The sequence below is a fragment of the Oncorhynchus kisutch genome, linkage group LG7 (genome assembly GCF_002021735.2).
Source record: "Oncorhynchus kisutch isolate 150728-3 linkage group LG7, Okis_V2, whole genome shotgun sequence".
In the NCBI taxonomy this organism is placed as follows: domain Eukaryota; kingdom Metazoa; phylum Chordata; class Actinopteri; order Salmoniformes; family Salmonidae; genus Oncorhynchus; species Oncorhynchus kisutch.
The window spans coordinates 50174612-50199409 of NC_034180.2; the positions used below are offsets into that span (position 1 = coordinate 50174612).

The following is a 24798-nucleotide window of genomic DNA, read 5'->3' on the forward strand; positions in this document are numbered from 1 at the left end:
ACCGCCGCAGGAAAGGAAGAGCCAGAGTTACCTCTGCTGCAGAGGATGAGTTCATTAGAGTTACCTCTGCTGCAGAGGAGGAGTTCATTAGAGTTACCTGTCTCTCATGAGGACCACTCACTGGAAAGGAAGAGCCAGAGTTACCTCTGCTGCAGAGGATAAGTTCATTAGAGTTACCTCTGCTGCAGAGGAGGAGTTCATTAGAGTTACCTGTCTCTCATGAGGACCGCTCACTGGAAAGGAAGAGCCAGAGTTACCTCTGCTGCAGAGGATGAGTTCATTAGAGTTACCTCTGCTGCAGAGGATGAGTTCATTAGAGTTACATGTCTCTCATGAGGACCACCACAGGGAAGGAAGACCCAGAGTTACCTCTGCTGCAGAGGATGAGTTCATTAGAGTTACCTCTGCTGCAGAGGATGAGTTCATTAGAGTTACCTGTCTCTCATGAGGACCACCACAGGAAAGGAAGACCCAGAGTTACCTCTGCTGCAGAGGATGAGTTCATTAGAGTTACCTCTGCTGCAGAGGATGAGTTCATTAGAGTTACATGTCTCTCATGAGGACCGCCACAGGAAAGGAAGAACCAGAGTTGCCTCTGCTGCAGAGGATAAGTTCATTAGAGTTACCTCTGCTGCAGAGGATAAGTTCATTAGAGTTACCTGTCTCTCATGAGGACCGCCACAGGAAAGGAAGACCCAGAGTTGCCTCTGCTGCAGAGGATGAGTACATTAGAGTTACCTCTGCTGCAGAGGATGAGTTCATTAGAGTTACCTGTCTCTCATGAGGACCGCCACAGGAAAGGAAGACCCAGAGTTGCCTCTGCTGCAGAGGATGAGTTCATTAGAGTTACCTCTGCTGCAGAGGATGAGTTCATTAGAGTTACCTCTGCTGCAGAGGATAAGTTCATTAGAGTTACCTGTCTCTCATGAGGACCACCACAGGAAAGGAAGACCCAGAGTTGCCTCTGCTGCAGAGGATAAGTTCATTAGAGTTACCTCTGCTGCAGAGGATGAGTTCATTAGAGTTACCAGACTCCAGAAATTGCAGCGCAAATAAATGCTTCAGAGTTCAAGTAACAGACACATCTCAACTGCTCAGAGGAGACTGCGTGAATCAGGCTTTTATGGTCGAATTGATGCAAAGAAACCACTACTAAAGTACACCAATAACAAGAAGAGACTTGCTTGGGCCAAGAAACATGATCACCATTCTGTTTAACCAGGCAAGTCAGTTAAGAACAAATTCTTATTTACAATGACTGCCTAGGAACTGCCTTGTTCAGGGACAGAATGACAAAATTTTACCTAGGCAGCTCAGGGATTTGATCTAGGAACCTTTCAGTTACTGTCCCAATGCTCTAACCACTAGGCTACCTGCCGCCCCATATATATATTTTATGTATGAAATGAGGTGCAATTTAGAAGTAGCCCAAAAACATGTTTAATCGCCTCTGTCTAAGATATCCGATGGTCAACAGACCAATAAGTGCAAAATTGGGCTACCTGTGTTAACACAGCCTTAGAGAACTTGATGGTTAGGAATGGTAAGTCACTCCTTTTAATGTGTAATCAAAATATTGTTTAGTTTGAGGACTTCACACTTTCGAATGAGAATGATCCAGTATCACATTTTGTTGTAAATGAAATGACCACAACCTGAGTATTATATGTGATTCACACTCCAGCACACAGGTGGCGACCGTCGGTCTACGTTTGTGTAGTTTGAAACACGCCTAGTCTGTCGAAAAAGAAAAATGCGCATATTGCCATCTCTTTTGTGTGCGATCCTTTTGGAATAGATATCCACGCGTAAATAACAATTTATTCGTTGAACAATAAACACTTGATTCAAAATAAGCATTTTTAATCTGATTTTATTCCGTTTTAGCGAAGCAAGGCCTCAGGTAAGAACCTTACAGAGAAGTGTGTTGCAGCAGGGCAAATGGCCAGACAGGGCCTTCAGTTAGCGGACTAATGTTAACTCAACTCGTAGCTAAAGTGAACAAACAATACATTAAAAACGGTCACCACGTACGTTTTCTAATAACAAAATGGGGAAATATGTAACGACCTAACGTTAGCTGAACCAAATGTGCTGTAGCTAGAGGGAAATGGTGACTTAAAACCTGCACAAATTCAGTTATGTCCCTCCCAGTTTCGTTTGCTTTGTTTTGCTTCTTTACTTGAGAAGGTATTCATACCGCGGATTGGTAGATAAACGTTTCGTCTGCTGTAAAACGTGTTGCAACAAACAGTTTAGTCAAAACGGGAAAATGTTCTGCAACGAAAACGAGTTTACATTGAACAAATTTCGGTAGCTAGGGTCCCTACCCGTTTCGCTCGATTTGATCTGTGTTAATTTGGCAATTAAACAAAAATCTAATTTGTATTTGTCACAAGCGTCGAATACAACAGGTGATCAACCTTACAGTGAAAGGCTTACTTACAAGCCCCTAATTAACCAACAATGCAATTAAAGTATTTACTAAAATAAGCCGAAGTAAAAAATGAGAAATAGAAAAACAATTAAGGAGCAACAAAATAATAAATAGTGAGGCTATATACAGGGGTTCCTGGTACAGAGTCAATGTGCGGGGGCACTGGTTAGTCGATGTAATTGAGGTAATATACTTTACAGAGGTAAAGTGACTATGCATGGATAATAAACTGAGTAAACCCAGGTAACAGTAAACTGCTTCTGTTGTAAAACATAATGAATATACACCTCCTGGGCAGAGGAGAAGTCCCCAGTTAGCTACCATTCATTTTAATGGCAATATACGTTTGTTACTTACCAAAATATTGGGATTCGCTGAGTAACTAGTGTCATTTACTACCTTCACGCCTGGTATGTACTTCCAAAAATGGTCTAAATAAAAATGTATAAGTAACTGAAAAAAAATGCCTTGTCTGGAAATAATCTGTTATTTTAGACCAAGTATGCCATGTACCTAATCTATCAACGCTTACTGGAGGTGCCCCAAAAAAAAATGAATTTGGCTTATGCACCCTTTTCAGACAATTATTTTCCTGTCGCTCGTAAATGTTTATTTAGACATTTTTGGGACGTACATTCCGGGCATAGCGGCAGTAAATGAAATGGTAGCTAACTGGGCTAGAGTTGTGACTCGTCATATATTCATTATCTCCTCCTCTGCCCATATACTGGTTCAGCTAAAAAACAAACCCGAATAATAGCTAGCTACCTTTGCAATTTCAGACTTTTTATTTCTTAGTTTAGCCAGCTGAGGCCCCATACAGTAAACTAAATTAGCATAGCAACGTTGATCAAATGACTGTTACCTCAGAAAACAATGAATGTGTGCGCTAACTAGATAACAAGCCACCAAATGATTTTTTTTTTTCCTTTTACAGGTTGTTTATCTGGTCTTTACTTTAGGACAGCGAGGATAACCAGCCTTCCACACTGAGCCCAAGCCTATACTGACTGGGTCCTGATTGTGACAAAGAAGTTCCCTGGGCACCGCAGGAGAGATGGCATCAGTGAAAGAAAGCAGTCAAACTCTCCGGCTGAATATCATCACAAAAGATATAGAAGAGGAAGTGAAGATTTGGGAATGCGATGATTACGCAGGTAACAGAGCAGGGTTTATCATGGGAATAGGATGATTACCCAGGTAACAGAGCAGGGTTTATCATGGGAATAGGATGATTACCCAGGTAACAGAGCAGGGTTTATCATGGGAATAGGATGATTACCCAGGTAACAGAGCAGGGTTTATCATGGGAATAGGATGATTACCCAGGTAACAGAGCAGGGTTTATCATGGGAATAGGATGATTACCCAGGTAACAGAGCAGGGTTTATCATGGGAATGTGATGATTACCCAGGTAACAGAGCAGGGTTTATCATGGGAATGTGATGATTACCCAGGTAACAGAGCAGGGTTTATCATGGGAATAGGATGATTACCCAGGTAACAGAGCAGGGTTTATCATGGGAATAGGATGATTACCCAGGTAACAGAGCAGGGTTTATCATGGGAATAGGATGATTACCCAGGTAACAGAGCAGGGTTTATCATGGGAATAGGATGATTACCCAGGTAACAGAGCAGGGTTTATCATGGGAATAGGATGATTACCCAGGTAACAGAGCAGGGTTTATCATGGGAATAGGATGATTACCCAGGTAACAGAGCAGGGTTTATCATGGGAATAGGATGATTACCCAGGTAACAGAGCAGGATTTATCATGGGAATAGGATGATTACCCAGGTAACAGAGCAGGGTTTATCATGGGAATAGGATGATTACCCAGGTAACAGAGCAGGGTTTATCATGGGAATAGGATGATTACCCAGGTAACAGAGCAGGGCTTATCATGGGAATAGGATGATTACCCAGGTAACAGAGCAGGGTTTATCATGGGAATAGGATGATTACCCAGGTAACAGAGCAGGGTTTATCATGGGAATAGGATGATTACCCAGGTAACAGAGCAGGGTTTATCATGGGAATAGGATGATTACCCAGGTAACAGAGCAGGGTTTATCATGGGAATAGGATGATTACCCAGGTAACAGAGCAGGGTTTATCATGGGAATAGGATGATTACCCAGGTAACAGAGCAGGGTTTATCATGGGAATAGGATGATTACCCAGGTAACAGAGCAGGGTTTATCATGGGAATAGGATGATTACCCAGGTAACAGAGCAGGGTTTATCATGGGAATAGGATGATTACCCAGGTAACAGAGCAGGGTTTATCATGGGAATAGGATGATTACCCAGGTAACAGAGCAGGGTTTATCATGGGAATAGGATGATTACCCAGGTAACAGAGCAGGGTTTATCATGGGAATAGGATGATTACCCAGGTAACAGAGCAGGGTTTATCATGGGAATAGGATGATTACCCAGGTAACAGAGCAGGGTTTATCATGGGAATAGGATGATTACCCAGGTAACAGCAGGGTTTATCATGGGAATAGGATGATTACCCAGGTAACAGAGCAGGGTTTATCATGGGAATAGGATGATTACCCAGGTAACAGAGCAGGGTTTATCATGGGAATAGGATGATTACCCAGGTAACAGAGCAGGGTTTATCATGGGAATAGGATGATTACCCAGGTAACAGAGCAGGGTTTATCATGGGAATAGGATGATTACCCAGGTAACAGAGCAGGGTTTATCATGGGAATAGGATGATTACCCAGGTAACAGAGCAGGGTTTATCATGGGAATAGGATGATTACCCAGGTAACAGAGCAGGGTTTATCATGGGAATAGGATGATTACCCAGGTAACAGAGCAGGGTTTATCATGGGAATAGGATGATTACCCAGGTAACAGAGCAGGGTTTATCATGGGAATAGGATGATTACCCAGGTAACAGAGCAGGGTTTATCATGGGAATAGGATGATTACCCAGGTAACAGAGCAGGGTTTATCATGGGAATAGGATGATTACCCAGGTAACAGAGCAGGGTTTATCATGGGAATAGGATGATTACCCAGGTAACAGAGCAGGGTTTATCATGGGAATAGGATGATTACCCAGGTAACAGAGCATGGTTTATCATGGGAATAGGATGATTACCCAGGTAACAGAGCAGGGTTTATCATGGGAATAGGATGATTACCCAGGTAACAGAGCAGGGTTTATCATGGGAATAGGATGATTACCCAGGTAACAGAGCAGGGTTTATCATGGGAATAGGATGATTACCCAGGTAACAGAGCAGGGTTTATCATGGGAATAGGATGATTACCCAGGTAACAGAGCAGGGTTTATCATGGGAATAGGATGATTACCCAGGTAACAGAGCAGGGTTTATCATGGGAATAGGATGATTACCCAGGTAACAGAGCAGGGTTTATCATGGGAATAGGATGATTACCCAGGTAACAGAGCAGGGTTTATCATGGGAATAGGATGATTACCCAGGTAACAGAGCAGGGTTTATCATGGGAATAGGATGATTACCCAGGTAACAGAGCAGGGTTTATCATGGGAATAGGATGATTACCCAGGTAACAGAGCAGGGTTTATCATGGGAATAGGATGATTACCCAGGTAACAGAGCAGGGTTTATCATGGGAATAGGATGATTACCCGGGTAACAGAGCAGGGTTTATCATGGGAATAGGATGATTACCCAGGTAACAGAGCAGGGTTTATCATGGGAATAGGATGATTACCCAGGTAACAGAGCAGGGTTTATCATGGGAATAGGATGATTACCCAGGTAACAGAGCAGGGTTTATCATGGGATTAGGATGATTACCCAGGTAACAGAGCAGGGTTTATCATGGGATTAGGATGATTACCCAGGTAACAGAGCAGGGTTATCATGGGAATAGGATGATTACCCAGGTAACAGAGCAGGGTTTATCATGGGAATAGGATGATTACCCAGGTAACAGAGCAGGGTTTATCATGGGAATAGGATGATTACCCAGGTAACAGAGCAGGGTTTATCATGGGAATAGGATGATTACCCAGGTAACAGAGCAGGGTTTATCATGGGAATAGGATGATTACCCAGGTAACAGAGCAGGGTTTATCATGGGAATAGGATGATTACGCAGGTAACAGAGCAGGGTTTATCATGGGGAATGTGATGATTACCCAGGTAACAGAGCAGGGTTTATCATGGGGAATGTGATGATTACCCAGGTAACAGAGCAGGGTTTATCATGGGAATAGGATGATTACCCAGGTAACAGAGCAGGGTTTATCATGGGAATAGGATGATTACCCAGGTAACAGAGCAGGGTTTATCATGGGAATAGGATGATTACCCAGGTAACAGAGCAGGGTTTATCATGGGAATTTGATGATTACCCAGGTAACAGAGCAGGGTTTATCATGGGAATTTGATGATTACCCAGGTAACAGAGCAGGGTTTATCATGGGAATAGGATGATTACCCAGGTAACAGAGCAGGGTTTATCATGGGAATAGGATGATTACCCAAGTAACAGAGCAGGGTTTATCATGGGAATAGGATGATTACCCAGGTAACAGAGCAGGGTTTATCATGGGAATAGGATGATTACCCAGGTAACAGAGCAGGGTTTATCATGGGAATGCGATGATTACGCAGGTAACAGAGCAGGGTTTATCATGGGAATAGGATGATTACCCAGGTAACAGAGCAGGGTTTATCATGGGAATAGGATGATTACCCAGGTAACAGAGCAGGGTTTATCATGGGAATTTGATGATTACCCAGGTAACAGAGCAGGGTTTATCATGGGAATAGGATGATTACCCAGGTAACAGAGCAGGGTTTATCATGGGAATAGGATGATTACCCAGGTAACAGAGCAGGGTTTATCATGGGAATAGGATGATTACCCAGGTAACAGAGCAGGGTTTATCATGGGAATAGGATGATTACCCAGGTAACAGAGCAGGGTTTATCATGGGAATAGGATGATTACCCAGGTAACAGAGCAGGGTTTATCATGGGAATAGGATGATTACCCAGGTAACAGAGCAGGGTTTATCATGGGAATAGGATGATTACCCAGGTAACAGAGCAGGGTTTATCATGGGAATATGATGATTACCCAGGTAACAGAGCAGGGTTTATCATGGGAATAGGATGATTACCCAGGTAACAGAGCATGGTTTATCATGGGAATAGGATGATTACCCAGGTAACAGAGCAGGGTTTATCATGGGAATAGGATGATTACCCAGGTAACAGAGCAGGGTTTATCATGGGAATAGGATGATTACCCAGGTAACAGAGCAGGGTTTATCATGGGAATAGGATGATTACCCAGGTAACAGAGCAGGGTTTATCATGGGAATAGGATGATTACCCAGGTAACAGAGCAGGGTTTATCATGGGAATAGGATGATTACCCAGGTAACAGAGCAGGGTTTATCATGGGAATAGGATGATTACCCAGGTAACAGAGCAGGGTTTATCATGGGAATAGGTGATTACCCAGGTAACAGAGCAGGGTTTATCATGGGAATAGGTTGATTACCCAGGTAACAGAGCAGGGTTTATCATGGGAATAGGATGATTACCCAGGTAACAGAGCAGGGTTTATCATGGGAATAGGATGATTACCCAGGTAACAGAGCAGGGTTTATCATGGGAATAGGTTGATTACCCAGGTAACAGAGCAGGGTTTATCATGGGAATAGGTTGATTACCCAGGTAACAGAGCAGGGTTTATCATGGGAATAGGATGATTACCCAGGTAACAGAGCAGGGTTTATCATGGGAATAGGATGATTACCCAGGTAACAGAGCAGGGTTTATCATGGGAATAGGATGATTACCCAGGTAACAGAGCAGGGTTTATCATGGGAATAGGTTGATTACCCAGGTAACAGAGCAGGGTTTATCATGGGAATAGGTTGATTACCCAGGTAACAGAGCAGGGTTTATCATGGGAATAGGATGATTACCCAGGTAACAGAGCAGGGTTTATCATGGGAATAGGATGATTACCCAGGTAACAGAGCAGGGTTTATCATGGGAATAGGATGATTACCCATGTAACAGAGCAGGGTTTATCATGGGAATAGGATGATTACCCAGGTAACAGAGCAGGGTTTATCATGGGAATAGGATGATTACCCAGGTAACAGAGCAGGGTTTATCATGGGAATAGGATGATTACCCAGGTAACAGAGCAGGGTTTATCATGGGAATAGGATGATTACCCAGGTAACAGAGCAGGGTTTATCATGGGAATTTGATGATTACCCAGGTAACAGAGCAGGGTTTATCATGGGAATAGGATGATTACCCTGGTAACAGAGCAGGGTTTATCATGGGAATAGGATGATTACGCAGGTAACAGAGCAGGGTTTATCATGGGGAATGTGATGATTACCCAGGTAACAGAGCAGGGTTTATCATGGGGAATGTGATGATTACCCAGGTAACAGAGCAGGGTTTATCATGGGGAATGTGATGATTACCCAGGTAACAGAGCAGGGTTTATCATGGGGAATGTGATGATTACCCAGGTAACAGAGCAGTGTTTATCATGGGAATAGGATGATTGCCCAGGTAACAGCAGGGTTTATCATGGGAATAGGATGATTGCCCAGGTAACAGCAGGGTTTATCATGGGGATAGGATGATTGCCCAGGTAACAGCAGGGTTGATCATGGGAATGCGATGATTACCCAGGTAACAGAGCAGGGTTTATCGTGGGAATGCGATGATTACCCAGGTAACAGAGCAGGGTTGATCGTGGGAATGCGATGATTACCCAGGTTACAGCAGGGTTTATCGTGGGAATGTGATATTACCCAGGTAACAGAGCAGGGTTTATCATGGGAATGTGATGTTACCCAGGTAACAGAGCAGGGTTTATCGTGGGAATGTGATGTTACCCAGGTAACAGAGCAGGGTTTATCGTGGGAATGTGATGATTACCCAGGTAACAGAGCAGGGTTTATCGTGGGAATGTGATGATTACCTAGGTTACAGCAGGGTTTATCGTGGGAATGTGATATTACCCAGGTAACACAGCAGGGTTTATCATGGGAATGTGATATTACCCTGGTAACAGAGCAGGGTTTATCATGGGAATGTGATGTTACCCAGGTAACAGAGCAGGGTTTATCATGGGAATGTGATGTTACCCAGGTAACAGAGCAGGGTTTATCATGGGAATGTGATGTTACCCAGGTAACAGAGCAGGGTTTATCATGGGAATGTGATGTTACCCAGGTAACAGAGCAGGGTTTATCATGGGAATGTGATATTACCCAGGTAACAGAGCAGGGTTTATCATGGGAATGTGATATTACCCAGGTAACAGAGCAGGGTTTATCAGGGGGAATGTGATGATCACCCAGGTAACAGAGCAGGGTTTATCATGGGAATGTGATGTTACCCAGGTAACATAGCAGGGTTTATCAGGGGGAATGTGATGATTACCCAGGTAACAGAGCAGGGTTTATCATGGGGAATGTGATGATTACCCAGGTAACAGAGCAGGGTTTATCATGGGGAATGTGATGATTACCCAGGTAACAGAGCAGGGTTTATCATGGAAATGTGATGATTACCCAGGTAACAGAGCAGGGTTCATCATGGGAATAGGATGATTACCCAGGTGACAGAGCAGGGTTTAATCAACAGTGGTTACAACCAAGGTAGGACGGCAGGAGTGTATTCGTTCGGCCCAGACTGTAGCAAAACATTTTGTCTGTTGCAAAACGTTTTGCAACGGAAACCGTTTACTTCAGGGATCATCAACTAGAGTCTGCTGTGGGACAATTTTATTTCCTTGAGCGGATGGCCAGGGAAACATAACTACAAATAATTTGTAGACGCAAGAAGCCCAAACAGATATGACTAAAACCTTGCTTACGTTTATATACAATCACATACAGTATATCTCTATAATGTGTGGGAATACCCCAACCCCAGGTGTCCTAGCCCCAGGTGTCCTAACCCCAGTATATCTCTATAATGTGTGGGAATACCCCAACCCCAGGTGTCCTAGCCCCAGGTGTCCTAACCCCAGTATATCTCTATAATGTGTGGGAATACCCCAACCCCAGGTGTCCTAACCCCAGGTGTCCTAACCCCAGGTGTCCTAACCCCAGTATATCTCTATAATGTGTGGGAATACCCCAACCCCAGGTGTCCTAACCCCAGGTGTCCCAACCCCAGGTGTCCTAACCCCAGGTGTCCTAACCCCAGGTGTCCTAACCCCAGTATATCTCTATAATGTGTGGGAATACCCCAACCCCAGGTGTCCTAACCCCAGGTGTCCTAACCCCAGGTGTCCTAACCCCAGGTGTCCTAACCCCAGGTGTCCTAACCCCAGTATATCTCTATAATGTGTGGGAATACCCCAACCCCAGGTGTCCCAACCCCAGGTGTCCCAACCCCAGGTGTCCCAACCCCAGGTGTCCTAACCCCAGTATATCTCTATAATGTGTGGGAATACCCTAACCCCAGGTGTCCTAACCCCAGTATATCTCTATAATGTGTGGGAATACCCCAACCCCAGGTGTCCCAACCCCAGGTGTCCTAACCCCAGTATATCTCTATAATGTGTGGGAATACCCCAACCCCAGGTGTCCTAACCCCAGTATATCTCTATAATGCGTGGGAAACTTGGATCACTTGGAGCTGAATTGTTGGCGCTTTTACAATATTTTATGTAAAAAAAGAATTGCTCAGAACTTTACGTTTTAGAGGCAAATAAAATGACTCTAAAACATTCTGCAATGTAAATTAGTTTCTATTGGACACATTTCAGGCAGGTCCCTCCCTGTTTGGTTCCTTGAATAAACGGTTTCCATTGCAAAATGATATGCGTCAGACCAAACTGTTTGCTACCGCGTGCACTAATGATTACACCCGGCCATCTATCAACAGCTGTTACTCCAGTGTTGTTCTGGTTCTCAAGGGCCAAAGTGTCTGCTGGTTTTCACACTTTTAGTCAGAGACCGATTGGTTACATTATTTTTAAGATGTTATCTTATTTTTCATTTAGTACACCTGGGGCTGGGGTTAGGACACCTGGGGTTAGGACACCTGGGGTTGGGGTTAGGCCACCTGGGGCTAGGACACCTGGGGTTGGGGTTAGGACACCTGGGGTTGGGGTTAGGACACCTGGGATTGGGGTTAGGACACCTGGGATTAGGACACCTGGGATTGGGGTTAGGACACCTGGGATTAGGACACCCGGGGCTGGGGTTAGGACACCTGGGGCTAGGACACCTGGGGTTGGGGTTAGGACACGTGGGGTTAGGACACGTTGGATTGGGGTTAGGACTCCTGGGGCTGGGGTTAGGACACTTGGGGTTAGGACACCTGGGGTTGGGACACATGAGCTGGGGTTAGGACACCTGGGGTTAGGACACCTGGGGTTAGGACACCTGGGGCTGGGGTTAGGACACCTGGGGCTGGGGTTAGGACACCTGGGGCTGGGACACCTGAGGTTGGGACACCTGAGGTTGGGACACCTGAGGTTGGGACACCTGAGGTTGGGACACCTGAGGTTGGGACACCTGAGGTTGGGACACCTGAGGTTGGGACACCTGGGCCTGGGGTTGGGACACCTGGGGTTAGGACACCTGGGGTTAGGACACCTGGGGTTAGGACACCTGGGGTTGGGACACCTGGGGCTGGGGTTAGGACGCCTGGGGCTGGGACACGTGGGGCTGGGACACGTGGGGTTGGGACACGTGGGGTTGGGACACGTGGGGTTGGGACACGTGGGGTTGGGACACGTGGGGTTGGGACACGTGGGCCTGGGGTTAGGACACCTGGGGTTGGGACACGTGGGGTTGGGACACGTGGGGTTGGGACATGTGGGGTTGGGACACGTGGGGTTGGGACACGTGGGGCTGGGGTTAGGCCACCTGGGGCTAGGACACCTGGGGTTGGGGTTAGGACACGTGGGGTTGGGACACGTGGGGCTGGGGTTAGGCCACGTGGGGTTGGGACACCTGGGGTTGGGACACCTGGGGTTGGGACACGTGGGGTTGGGACACGTGGGGCTGGGGTTAGGCCACGTGGGGTTGGGACACCTGGGGTTGGGACACGTGGGGTTGGGACACGTGGGGCTGGGGTTAGGCCACGTGGGGTTGGGACACCTGGGGTTGGGACACGTGGGGTTGGGACACGTGGGGCTGGGGTTAGGACACCTGGGGTTGGGACACGTGGGGTTGGGGCTAGGACACCTGGGGCTGGGGCTAGGACACCTGGGGCTGGGGTTGGGACACGTGGGGCTGGGGTTAGGCCACGTGGGGTTGGGACACCTGGGGTTGGGACACGTGGGGTTGGGACACGTGGGGCTGGGGTTAGGACACCTGGGGTTGGGACACGTGGGGTTGGGACACGTGGGGCTGGGGTTAGGACACCTGGGGTTGGGACACGTGGGGTTGGGACACGTGGGGCTGGGGTTAGGACACCTGGGGTTGGGACACCTGGGGTTAGGACACCTGGGGCTGGGGTTAGGACACCTGGGGTTGGGACACCTGGGGTTAGGACACCTGGGGCTGGGGTTAGGACACCTGGGGTTGGGGTATTCCCACACATTATAGAGATATACTGGGGTTAGGACACCTGGGGTTAGGGTATTCCCACACATTATAGAGATATACTGGGGTTAGGACACCTGGGGTTAGGGTATTCCCACACATTATAGAGATATACTGGGGTTAGGACACCTGGGGTTGGGACACCTGGGGTTAGGACACCTGGGGCTGGGGTTAGGACACCTGGGGTTGGGGTATTCCCACACATTATAGAGATATACTGGGGTTAGGACACCTGGGGTTAGGGTATTCCCACACATTATAGAGATATACTGGGGTTAGGACACCTGGGGTTAGGGTATTCCCACACATTATAGAGATATACTGGGGTTAGGACACCTGGGGTTAGGGTATTCCCACACATTATAGAGATATACTGGGGTTAGGACACCTGGGGTTAGGGTATTCCCACACATTATAGAGATATACTGGGGTTAGGACACCTGGGGTTAGGGTATTCCCACACATTATAGAGATATACTGGGGTTAGGACACCTGGGGTTAGGACACCTGGGGTTAGGACACCTGGGGTTGGGACACCTGGGGTTGGGACACCTGGGGTTGGGACACCTGGGGTTGGGACACCTGGGGTTGGGACACGTGGGGCTGGGGTTGGGACATGTGGGGCTGGGGTTAGGCCACGTGGGGTTGGGACACCTGGGGTTGGGACACGTGGGGTTGGGACACGTGGGGCTGGGGTTAGGACACCTGGGGTTAGGACACCTGGGGTTGGGACACCTGGGGTTAGGACACCTGGGGCTGGGGTTAGGACACCTGGGGTTGGGGTATTCCCACACATTATAGAGATATACTGGGGTTAGGACACCTGGGGTTGGGACACCTGGGGTTAGGACACCTGGGGCTGGGGTTAGGACACCTGGGGTTGGGGTATTCCCACACATTATAGAGATATACTGGGGTTAGGACACCTGGGGTTAGGGTATTCCCACACATTATAGAGATATACTGGGGTTAGGACACCTGGGGTTAGGACACCTGGGGTTGGGGTATTCCCACACATTATAGAGATATACTGGGGTTAGGACACCTGGGGTTGGGACACCTGGGGTTGGGACACCTGGGGTTGGGACACCTGGGGTTAGGACACCTGGGGTTAGGACACCTGGGGTTAGGGTATTCCCACACATTATAGAGATATACTGTATGTGATTGTATATAAACGTAAGCAAGGTTTTAGTCATATCTGTTTGGGCTTCTTGCGTCTACAAATTATTTGTAGTTATGTTTCCCTGGCCATCCGCTCAAGGAAATAAAATTGTCCCACAGCAGACTCTAGTTGATGATCCCTGAAGTAAACGGTTTCCGTTGCAAAACGTTTTGCAACAGACCAAATGTTTTGCTACAGTCTGGGCCGAACGAATACACTCCTGCCGTCCTACCTTGGTTGTAACCACTGTTGATTAAACCCTGCTCTGTCACCTGGGTAATCATCCTATTCCCATGATGAACCCTGCTCTGTTACCTGGGTAATCATCACATTTCCATGATAAACCCTGCTCTGTTACCTGGGTAATCATCACATTCCCCATGATAAACCCTGCTCTGTTACCTGGGTAATCATCACATTCCCCATGATAAACCCTGCTCTGTTACCTGGGTAATCATCACATTCCCCATGATAAACCCTGCTCTGTTGCCTGGGTAATCATCACATTCCCCATGATAAACCCTGCATTGTTACCTGGGTAATCATCACATTCCCCCTGATAAACCCTGCTCTGTTACCTGGGTAACATCACATTCCCATGATAAACCCTGCTCTGTTACCTGGGTAATCATCACATTCCCCCTGATAAACCCTGCTCTGTTACCTGGGTAATATCACATTCCCATGATAAACCCTGCTCTGTTACCTGGGTAATATCACATTCCCATGATAAACCCTGCTCTGTTACCTGGGTAACATCACATTCCCATGATAAACCCTGCTCTGTTACCTGGGTAACATCACATTCCCATGATAAACCCTGCTCTGTTACCTGGGTAATCATCACATTCCCCATGATAAACCCTGCTCTGTTACCTGGGGCCGGGGTTAGAACACCTGGGGCCGGGGTTAGAACACATGGGGCCGGGGTTAGGACACCTGGGGTTAGGACGCCTGGGGTTAGGGTTAGGACACGTGGAGTTAGGACACGTGGGTTTGGGGTTAGGACACGAGGGGTCGGGGTTAGGACATGTGGGGTTAGGACACGTGGGTTTGGGGTTAGGACACGAGGGGTCGGGACGCCTGGTGCTGGGGTTAGGACACCTGGGGCTGGGGTTAGGACACCTGGGGCTGGGGTTAGGACACCTGGGGCTGGGGTTAGGACACCTGGGGCTGGGGTTAGGACACCTGGGGCTGGGGTTAGGACACCTGGGGCTGGGGTTAGGACACCTGGGGCTGGGGTTAGGACACACGAGGCTGGGGTTAGGACACCTGGGGTTGGGGTTAGGACGCCTGGGGTTGGGGTTAGGACGCCTGGGGTTGGGGTTAGGACGCCTGGGGTTGGGGTTAGGACGCCTGGGGTTGGGGTTAGGACGCCTGGGGTTGGGGTTAGGACGTGTGGGGCTGGGATTAGGACACCTGAGGTTGGGACACCTGGGGTTAGGACACCTGGGGTTAGGACACCTGGGGTTAGGACACCTGGGATTAGGACGCCTGGGGTTGGGACGCCTGGGGTTGGGGTTAGGACGCCTGGGGTTGGGGTTAGGACGCCTGGGGTTGGGGTTAGGACGCCTGGGGTTGGGGTTAGGACGCCTGGGGTTGGGGTTAGGACACCTGGGGTTAGGACACCTGAGGTTGGGACACCTGGGCCTAGGGTTAGGACACCTGGGGTTAGAACACCTGGGGTTAGAACACCTGGGGTTAGGACGCCTGGGGTTGGGGTTAGGACGCCTGGGGTTGGGGTTAGGACGCCTGGGGTTGGGGTTAGGACGCCTGGGGTTGGGGTTAGGACGCCTGGGGTTGGGGTTAGGATGCCTGGGGTTGGGGTTAGGACACCTGGGGTTAGGACACCTGAGGTTGGGACACCTGGGCCTAGGGTTAGGACACCTGGGGTTAGAACACCTGGGGTTAGAACACCTGGGGTTAGAACACCTGGGGTTAGAACACCTGGGGTTAGGACGCCTGGGGTTGGGGTTGGGATTAGGACACCTGAGGTTAGGACGCCTGGGGTTGGGGTTAGGACACCTGGGGCTGGGATTAGGACATGTGTGGCTGGGGTTAGGACACGGGGGGCTGGGGTTAGGGCTGGGGGGCTGGGGTTAGGACATGTGGGGCTGGGACACGTGTGGCTGGGGTTAGGACACGGGGGGCTGGGGTTAGGACACGTGGGGCTGGGGGGCTGGGGTTAGGACACGTGGGGCTGGGGTTAGGGCTGGGGGGCTGGGGTTAGGACATGTGGGGCTGGGGTTAGGACATGTGGGGCTGGGGTTAGGACATGTGGGGCTGGGACATGTGGGGCTGGGGTTAGGACACGTAGGGCTGGGACACGTGGGACACGTGTGGCTGGGGTTAGGACACATGGGGCTGGGACGCCTGGGGCTGGGGTTAGGACACCTGGGGCTTGGACGCCTGGGCCTGGGGTTAGGACGCCTGGGCCTGGGGTTAGGACACCTGGGGCTGGGACACCTGGGGCTGGGACACCTGGGGCTGGGACACCTGGGGCTGGGATGGCTGGGGTTAGGACACCTGGAGCTGGGGTTAGGACACGTTGGGTTGGGACACCAGGCATTTTAAAATGACATACTTGGGTTATTTAGTTGCTCGCCAACCACTTTGCTACATGGTTTTAGTATCCATTTTATTTCCTCAAGTCAATGCAAGTTAACATAGTTGAACCTTTTCCTTGTTCTCATTTACACAGAAGAGAGTCCAGAGATGGCGTCAGTGAAGGTGGCAGACAGCAGTCAAACACTTGGGCTGAATGTCACCTTTAAAGAAGAGAAGGATGACTTTGGGGAATCTGATCATGGTAAGAGCAGGTCTGATCATGGTAAGAGCAGGTCTGATCATGGTAAGAGCAGGTCTGATCATGGTAAGAGCAGGTCTGATCATGGTAAGAGCAGGTCTGATCATGGTAAGAGCAGGTCTGATCATGGTAAGAGCAGGTCTGATCATGGTAAGAGCAGGTCTGATCATGGTAAGAGCAGGTTTGATCTAGTTTTTTAGGCCCGTCAGGATCCAGGAACACATTAGTTGACGTCCCAGTTTAAAGTCCCACTCCAGCTATAAAAAACAATTCCAAGTCAAATCACATTTTATTTGTTGCATACACATGTTTAGCAGATGTTATTGCGGGTGTAGCGAAATGCTTGTAAATGCAGTGCATTTGAGGTTTTGAGCAAAATAGTTTTTATTAGATTTTTTTTAAACAATTACAAAATTCAAGAGTTTGGCAATTCAAGGAGGTGGTCTGATATCATCGGTTTCCCCTCTTTCTTGCGAGAACAATAGAGGGGCAATGTAGGACAATTGCGCCTTGAATTTTTTAAAACTAGGCAAGTCAGTTAAGAAATTCTTACAATGACGGCCTACCGGGGAACAGATGGTTAACTGCCTTGTTCAGGGGTAGAATGATAGATTTTTACCAGCTCTGGGATTAGATCCAGCAACCTTTCGGTTACTGGCCCAACACTCTAGCCACTAGGCTACCTGCTGCCCTCACCAACCAGTGGCCACTTGATAACAAATGGCCCGAAAACGTAGCCTAATTCAGATATTTTTCTACACATTTTTACAAATTAGATATGCTCTTAAGAAGATCTGATGCGACTCCACACACACACACACATTTGTGCTAAGTCCACCTGGATCACCTATTGAGGTACTATTGTTAATGAAATCAGGTGCTACATTAGGCTCTAGGGAGGCTGGAGTGGGTCTTCAAATCAAATCAAATCAAATGTATTTATAAAGCCCTTCGTACATCAGCTGATATCTCAAAGTGCTGTACAGAAACCCAGCCTAAAACCCCAAACAGCAAGCAATGCAGGTGGAGAAGCACGGTGGCTAGGAAAAACTCCCTAGAAAGGCCAATACCTAGGAAGAAACCTAGAGAGGAACCAGGCTATGTGGGGTGGCCAGTCCTCTTCTGGCTGTGCCGGGTGGAGATTATAACAGAACATGGTCAAGATGTTCAATGTTCATAAATGACCAGCATGGTCGAATAATAATAAGGCAGAACAGCCTTCAACACTATAATCGCTAAAGTCAACAATGCATAATTATGGAATCTCCAATTGTGAATGAAGAACAGGATAGTCCATTGTATTGGTACATGTGAGCGACCCAGCTCATCGGTCTTATGAAACAACATTTGAAATGGATTATTATAATATGTTTATTACATTGGATAAAAGTAGAGCTACAACATTGTATATCACTACAGTTGAGGAACAATGGGAAAGTAATTCTGCTTTGAAAGTTGATAAACTTGTAAACTTGATAAAATGGCCTTTGAATGCTTTGATACCTCCTGGAGAGCTCTCCTTTGTCGACACCCATTCAGCATTAATCACACCTTAAGCCTTAGCGCCACCCATCTCTTTAAGGATTCACATGTGAGGTCATGTGCTCAAGAGTGAGTAGTGTAGTAAAGATTAAGACTAAAAGTAGTAGCCTACAATAAGGAACAATTCCAGTTAAACAGTGTCCAGATAAAAATATTTTATAAATATTGCATAGTAGAAATAGATATTCAATATGAATAATATACAGTACAAACAATATCACTATCAGTGATAGATGAGGTAGTGTTATGTATACAATCAGACTGTTTTGCTAGCACAGACTGGAATATGTTCCTGGATTGTTCTGATGGCATTGAGGAGTACACCACATCAGTCACTGGCTTGATGAATAAGTGCATCGAGGATGTCGTCCCCACAGTGACTACGTACATACCCCAACCAGAAGCAATGGATTACAGGCAACATCTGCGCTGAGCTAAAGGCTAGAGTTGCCACTTTCAAGGTGCGGGACTCCAACCTGGAAGGTTATAAGAATTCCTGCTATGCCCTCTGACGAAACATCAAACAGCCGAAAAGTCAATACAGGGCTAAGATTGAATCGTACTACAACGGCTCCAATGCTTGTCAGATGTGACAGAGTCTGCAAACTATTACAGACTACAAAGGGAAGCACAGCCGCGAGCTGCCCAGTGACGCGAGCCTACCAGACGAGCCAAATCACTTCGAGGCAAGCAACACTGAGGCATGCATGAGAGCATCAGCTATTCCGGACGACTGTGTGATCACGCTCTCCGTAGCCGACGTGAGTAAGACCTTTAAACAGGTCAACATACACAAGGCTGCGGGGCCAGACGGATTACCAGGACATGTTCTCCGGGCATGTGTTGACCAACTGGCAGGTGTCTTCACTGACATTTTCATCATGTCCCTGATTGAGTCTAATAACAACATGTCTCAAGCAGACCACCATTGTGTTCTTGGGCACAGGGACTAAGGTAACCTGCCTAAATGACTACAGACCCGTAGCACTCACGTCCGTAGCCATGAAGTTCTTTGAAAGGCTGGTAATGGCTCACATCAACTCCATTATCCCAGAAACTCTAGACCCACTCCAATTTGCATACTGCTCAAACAGATTCACAGATGACGCCATCTCTATTGCACTCCACACTGCCCTTTCCCACCTGGACAGAAGGAACACCTACGTGAGAATGCTGTTCATTGACAACAGCTCAGCGTTCAACACCATAGTGCCCTCTAAGCTTATCACTAAGCTAAGAATCTTGGGACTAAACACCTCCCTCTGCAACTGGATCCTGGACTTCCTGATGGGCCACCCCCAGGTGGTAAGGGTAGGTAACAAAACATCTGCAATGCTGATCCTCAACACTGGAGCCTCGCAGGGGTGCGTGCTCAGTTCTCTCCTGTACTCCCTGTTCACCCACGACTGCATGGCCAGGCACGACTCCAACACCATTAAGTGTGCAGACGACACAACAGTAGTAGGCCTGATCAACGACGAGACAGCCTATAGGGAGGAGGTCAGAGACTTGGCGCCGACAGAGATGGCCGCCTCGCTTCACGTTCCTAGGAAACTATGCAGTATTTTTTTTTATGTGTTATTTCTTACATTGTTATCCCAGAAAATATTAGGTTTTATTACATACAGTCGGGAGGAACTATTGGATATACAGTGGGGCAAAAATGTATTTAGTCAGCCACCAATTGTGCAAGTTCTCCCACTTAAAAAGATGAGAGGCCTGTAATTTTCATCATAGGTACACTTCAACTATGACAGAAAATTTGAAGAAAAAAAATCCAGAAAATCACATTGTAGGATTTTTAATGAATTTATTTGCAAATTATGGTGGAATATAAGTATTTGGTCACCTACAAACAAGCAAGATTTCTGGCACAGACCTGTAACTTCTTCTTTAAGCGGCTCCTCTGTCCTCCACTCGTTACCTGTATTAATGGCACCTGTTTGAACTTGTTATCAGTATAAAAGACACCTGTCCACAACCTCAAACAGTCACACTCCAAACTCCACTATGGCCAAGACCAAAGAGCTGTCAAAGGACACCAAAAACAAAGTTGTAGACCTGCACCAGGCTGGGAAGACTGAATCTGCAATAGGTAAGCAGCTTGGTTTGAAGAAATCAACTGTGGGAGCAATTATTAGGAATTGGAAGACATACAAGACCACTGATAATCTCCCTCGATCTGGGGCTCCACGCAAGATCTCACCCGTGGGGTCAAAATGATCACAAGAACGGTGAGCAAAAATCCCAGAACCACACGGGGGGACCTAGTGAATGACCTGCAGAGAGCTGGGACCAAAGTAACAAAGCCTACCATCAGTAACACACTACGCCGCCAGGGCCTCAAATCCTGCAGTGCCAGACGTGTCCCCCTGCTTAAGCTAGTACATGTCCAGGCCCATCTGAAGTTTGCTAGAGAGCATGTGGATGATCCAGAAGAAGATTGTTAGAATGTCATATGGTCAGATGAAACCAAAATATTACTTTTTGGTAAAAACTCAACTCGTCGTGTTTGGAGGACTGAGTTGCATCCAAAGAACACCATACCTACTGTGAAGTATGGGGGTGGAAACATCAGGCTTTGGGGCAGTTTTTTTGCAAAGGGACCAGGACGACTGATCCGTGTAAAGGAAAGAATGAATTGGGCCATGTATCGTGAGATTTTGAGTGAAAACCTCCTTCCATCAGCAAGGGCATTGAAGATGAAACGTGGCTGGGTCTTTCAGCATGACAATGATCCCAAAAACACCGCCCGGGCAATGAAGGAGTGGCTTCGTAAGAAGCATTTCAAGGTCCTGGAGTGACCTAGCCAGTCTCCAGATCTCAACCCCATAGAAAATCTTTGGAGGGAGTTGAAAGTCCGTGTTGCCCAGCAACAGCCCCAAAACATCACTGCTCTAGAGGAGATCTGCATGGAGGAATGGGCCAAAATACCAGCAACCGTGTGTGAAAACCTTGTGAAGAAATACAGAGAACGTTTGACCTCTGTCATTGCCAAAGGGTATATAACAAAATATTGAGAAACTTTTGTTATTGACCAAATACTTATTTTCCACCATAATTTGCAAATAAATTCATAAAAAATCCTACAATGTGATTTTCTTGATTTTTTTTTTTCTCTCATTTTGTCTGTCATATTTGAAGTGTACCTATGATGAAAATTACAGGCCTCATCTTTTTAAGTGGGAGAACTTGTACATTTGGTGGCTGACTAAATACTTTTTGTGCTTTGAGAGACTAGTCAAGGACCATATCACCTCCACCCTACCTGACACCCTAGACCCACTCCAATTTGCTTACTGCCCCAATAGGTCCACAGACGACACAATCGCAATCACACTGCCCTAACCCATCTGGACAAGGGGAATACCTATGTAAGAATGCTGTTCATCGACTACAGCTCAGCATTTAACACCATAGTGCCCTCAACTCGTCATTAAGCTCGACCCTGCCCTGTGCAACTGGGTCCTGAACTTCCTGACAGGTTGCCCCCAGGTGGTGAGGGTAGGTAACAACATCTCCACCCGCTGATCCTCAACACTGGGGCCCCACAAGGGTGCGTTCTCAGCCCTCTCCTGTACTCCCTGTTCACCCATGACTGCGTGGCCATGCATGCCTCCAACTCAATCATCAAGTTTGCAGACGACACTAGTGGTAGGCTTGATTACCAACAACGACGAGACGGCCTACAGGGAGGAGGTGAGGGCCCTCGGAGTGTTGGTGTCAGGAAAATAAACTCACACTCAACGTCAATAAAACAAAGGAGATGATCGTGGACTTCAGGAAACAGCAGCCCCCTATCTACATTGACGGGACAGTAGTGGAAAGGGTGGAGAGTTAAGTTCTTCGGCGTACACATCACGGACAAACTGAAATGGTCCACCCACACAGACAGCGTGGTGAAGAAGGCGCAGCAGCGCCTCTTCAACCTCAGGAGGCTGAAGAAATTCGGGTTGTCACCAAAAACACTCAAACCTTTACAGATGCACAATCGATAGCATCCTGTTGGGCTGTATCACCGCCTGGTACGGCAACTGCTCCACCCACAACCGTAAAGCTCTCCAGAGGGTAATGAGGTCTGTACAAACTCATCACCGGGGGCAAACTACCTGCCCTCCAGGACACCTACACCACCCGTTGTCACAGGAAGGCCAAAAAGATCATAAAGGGCAACAACCACCCGAGCCACTGCCTGTTCACCCCGCTATCATCCAGAAGGCGAGGTCAGTACAGGTGCATCAAAGCGGGGGCCGAGAGACTGAAAATAGCTTCTATCTCAAGGCCATCAGACTGTTAAACAGCTATTACTAACATTGAGTGGCTGCTGCCAACATACTGACTCATCTCTAGCCACTTCAATAATGAAAAATGTATGTTAAAAATGTCTCACTAGCCATTGTATATAATGTTTACATACCCTACATTACTCATCTCATATGTATATACTGTACTCTATACCACCTACTGCATCTTGCCTATGCCGTTCGGCCATCGCTCATTCATATATTTATATGTACATATTCTTATTCATTCCTTTACACTTGTGTGTATAAGGTAGTTGTTGTGAAATTGTTAGGTTAGATTACTTGTTAGATATTACTGCATGGTCGGAACTAGAAGCCCAAGCATTTTGCTACACTCGCATTAACATCTGCTACCCATGTGTATGTGACAAATATAATTTGATGGTGCCAGAATAACAACCTCTCTCAACATAACTAAGACTAAGGAGATGATTGTGGACTACAGGAAAAGGAGGACCGAGCACGCCCCCATTCTCATCGACGGGGCTGTAGTGGAGCAGTTTGAGTGCTTCAAGTTCCTTGGTGTCCACATCACCAACAAACTATCTTAGTCCAAACACACCAAGACAATCATGAAGAGGGCACGACAAAAACCTATTCCCCCTCAGGAGACTGAAAAGATTTGTCATGGGCCCTCAGATCCTCAAACGTTTTACAGCTGCAACATCGAGCGCATCCTGACTGGTTGCATCACTGCCTGGTACGGCAACTGCTCTGCCTCCGACCGCAAAGCACTACAGAGTGTCGTGCGAACGGCCCAGTACATCATAAGATAAGCTGCCTGCCATCCAGGACCTCTAGAGGAAGGTCCTAAAAATGGTCAATTCCATATTCAGGTGTTCGTAAATTCAAATCAAACTTTGTCATATGCACCGAATACAACGTGTGTAGACAACCATGACATTCTTACAAGCCCTTAACCAAGAGGGCAGTTCAAGAAAGAGTTAAAATATTTACAAAATCATGTAAAAAATAATTAGGGAGGGGTTGTACCGGTACAGCGTGTGGGGGCACAAGTTAGTCAAGGTAATTTACCTAACGTGTAGGTAGGGGTGAAGTGACTATGCATAGATAAACAGCAGTGTAAAAAACAAATGGATGGGGTGGGTAAATATTCCGGTGGCCATTTGCTTAATTGTTCAGCAGACTTATGCCTTGGGATCGAAGCTATTAAGGAGCCCTTTGGTCCTAGATTTGGTGCTCCGGTACCGCTTGCCGTGCAGTAGCAGAGAGAACAGTCTGACTTGGGTGAATGGAGTCTTTACAATTTTTTGGGCCTTTCCTCTGACACCTCCAAGTATATAGGTCCTGGATGGCAGGAAACTTGTCCACAGTGATGTACTGGGCTCTACGCACTACCCTCTGTAGCGCCTTAAGGTCAGACGCCGAGCAGTTACCATACCAGGCGGTGATGCAACCATGCTCTCGATGGTGCAGCTGTAGAACTTTGAGGATCTAGGGACCCATGCCAAATCTTTTCAGTCTCCTGGGGGGGAAAAGGTGTTGTCGTGCCCTCTTCACAACTGTCTTGGACCCTGATAGTTCGTTGGTGATCTGGACACCAAGGAACTTAACTCTCAACCCGCTCCATTACAGCCCCGTCGATGTTATTGGGGGCCTGTTCGGCCCACCTTTTCCTGTAGTCCACAATCAGCTCCTTTGTCTGGCTCACATTGAGGGAGTTGTTGTTGTCCTGGCACCACACGGCCAGGTCTCTGACCTCACTATAGGCTGTCTCATCGTTGTCTGTGATCAGGCCTACCACTTGTGTTGTCAGAACTTGGTGTTGGAGTTGTTTGGCCTCGCAGTCGTGGGTAACAAGGAGTACAGGAGGGGATTAAGCACACCCCTGAGGGAACCCAGTGTTGAGGATCAGAATGGGGATGTGTTGTTACCTACCCGCACCACCTGGGTGCGGCCCGTCATGAAGTCCAGGATCCAGTGGCAGAGGGAGGTGTTTAGT

At 47.5% G+C, this 24798-nt stretch overlaps 1 protein-coding gene across 1 annotated transcript in view; it reads left to right on the plus strand.

The window, feature by feature from the left end:
- The first annotated feature begins 1703 nt into the window (after positions 1-1703).
- The window catches only part of LOC109893825 (oocyte zinc finger protein XlCOF6.1-like), a 28721-nt gene continuing 5626 nt past the window's right edge, over positions 1704-24798 (plus strand). Inside the window, exons 1-3 of the mRNA XM_020487025.2 lie at positions 1704-1903; positions 3375-3594; positions 16885-16992. Of these exons, the coding sequence (XP_020342614.2) occupies positions 3495-3594; positions 16885-16992 (208 nt within the window). The 5' untranslated portion in view covers positions 1704-1903; positions 3375-3494. The remainder of the gene's footprint in view (positions 1904-3374; positions 3595-16884; positions 16993-24798) is intronic.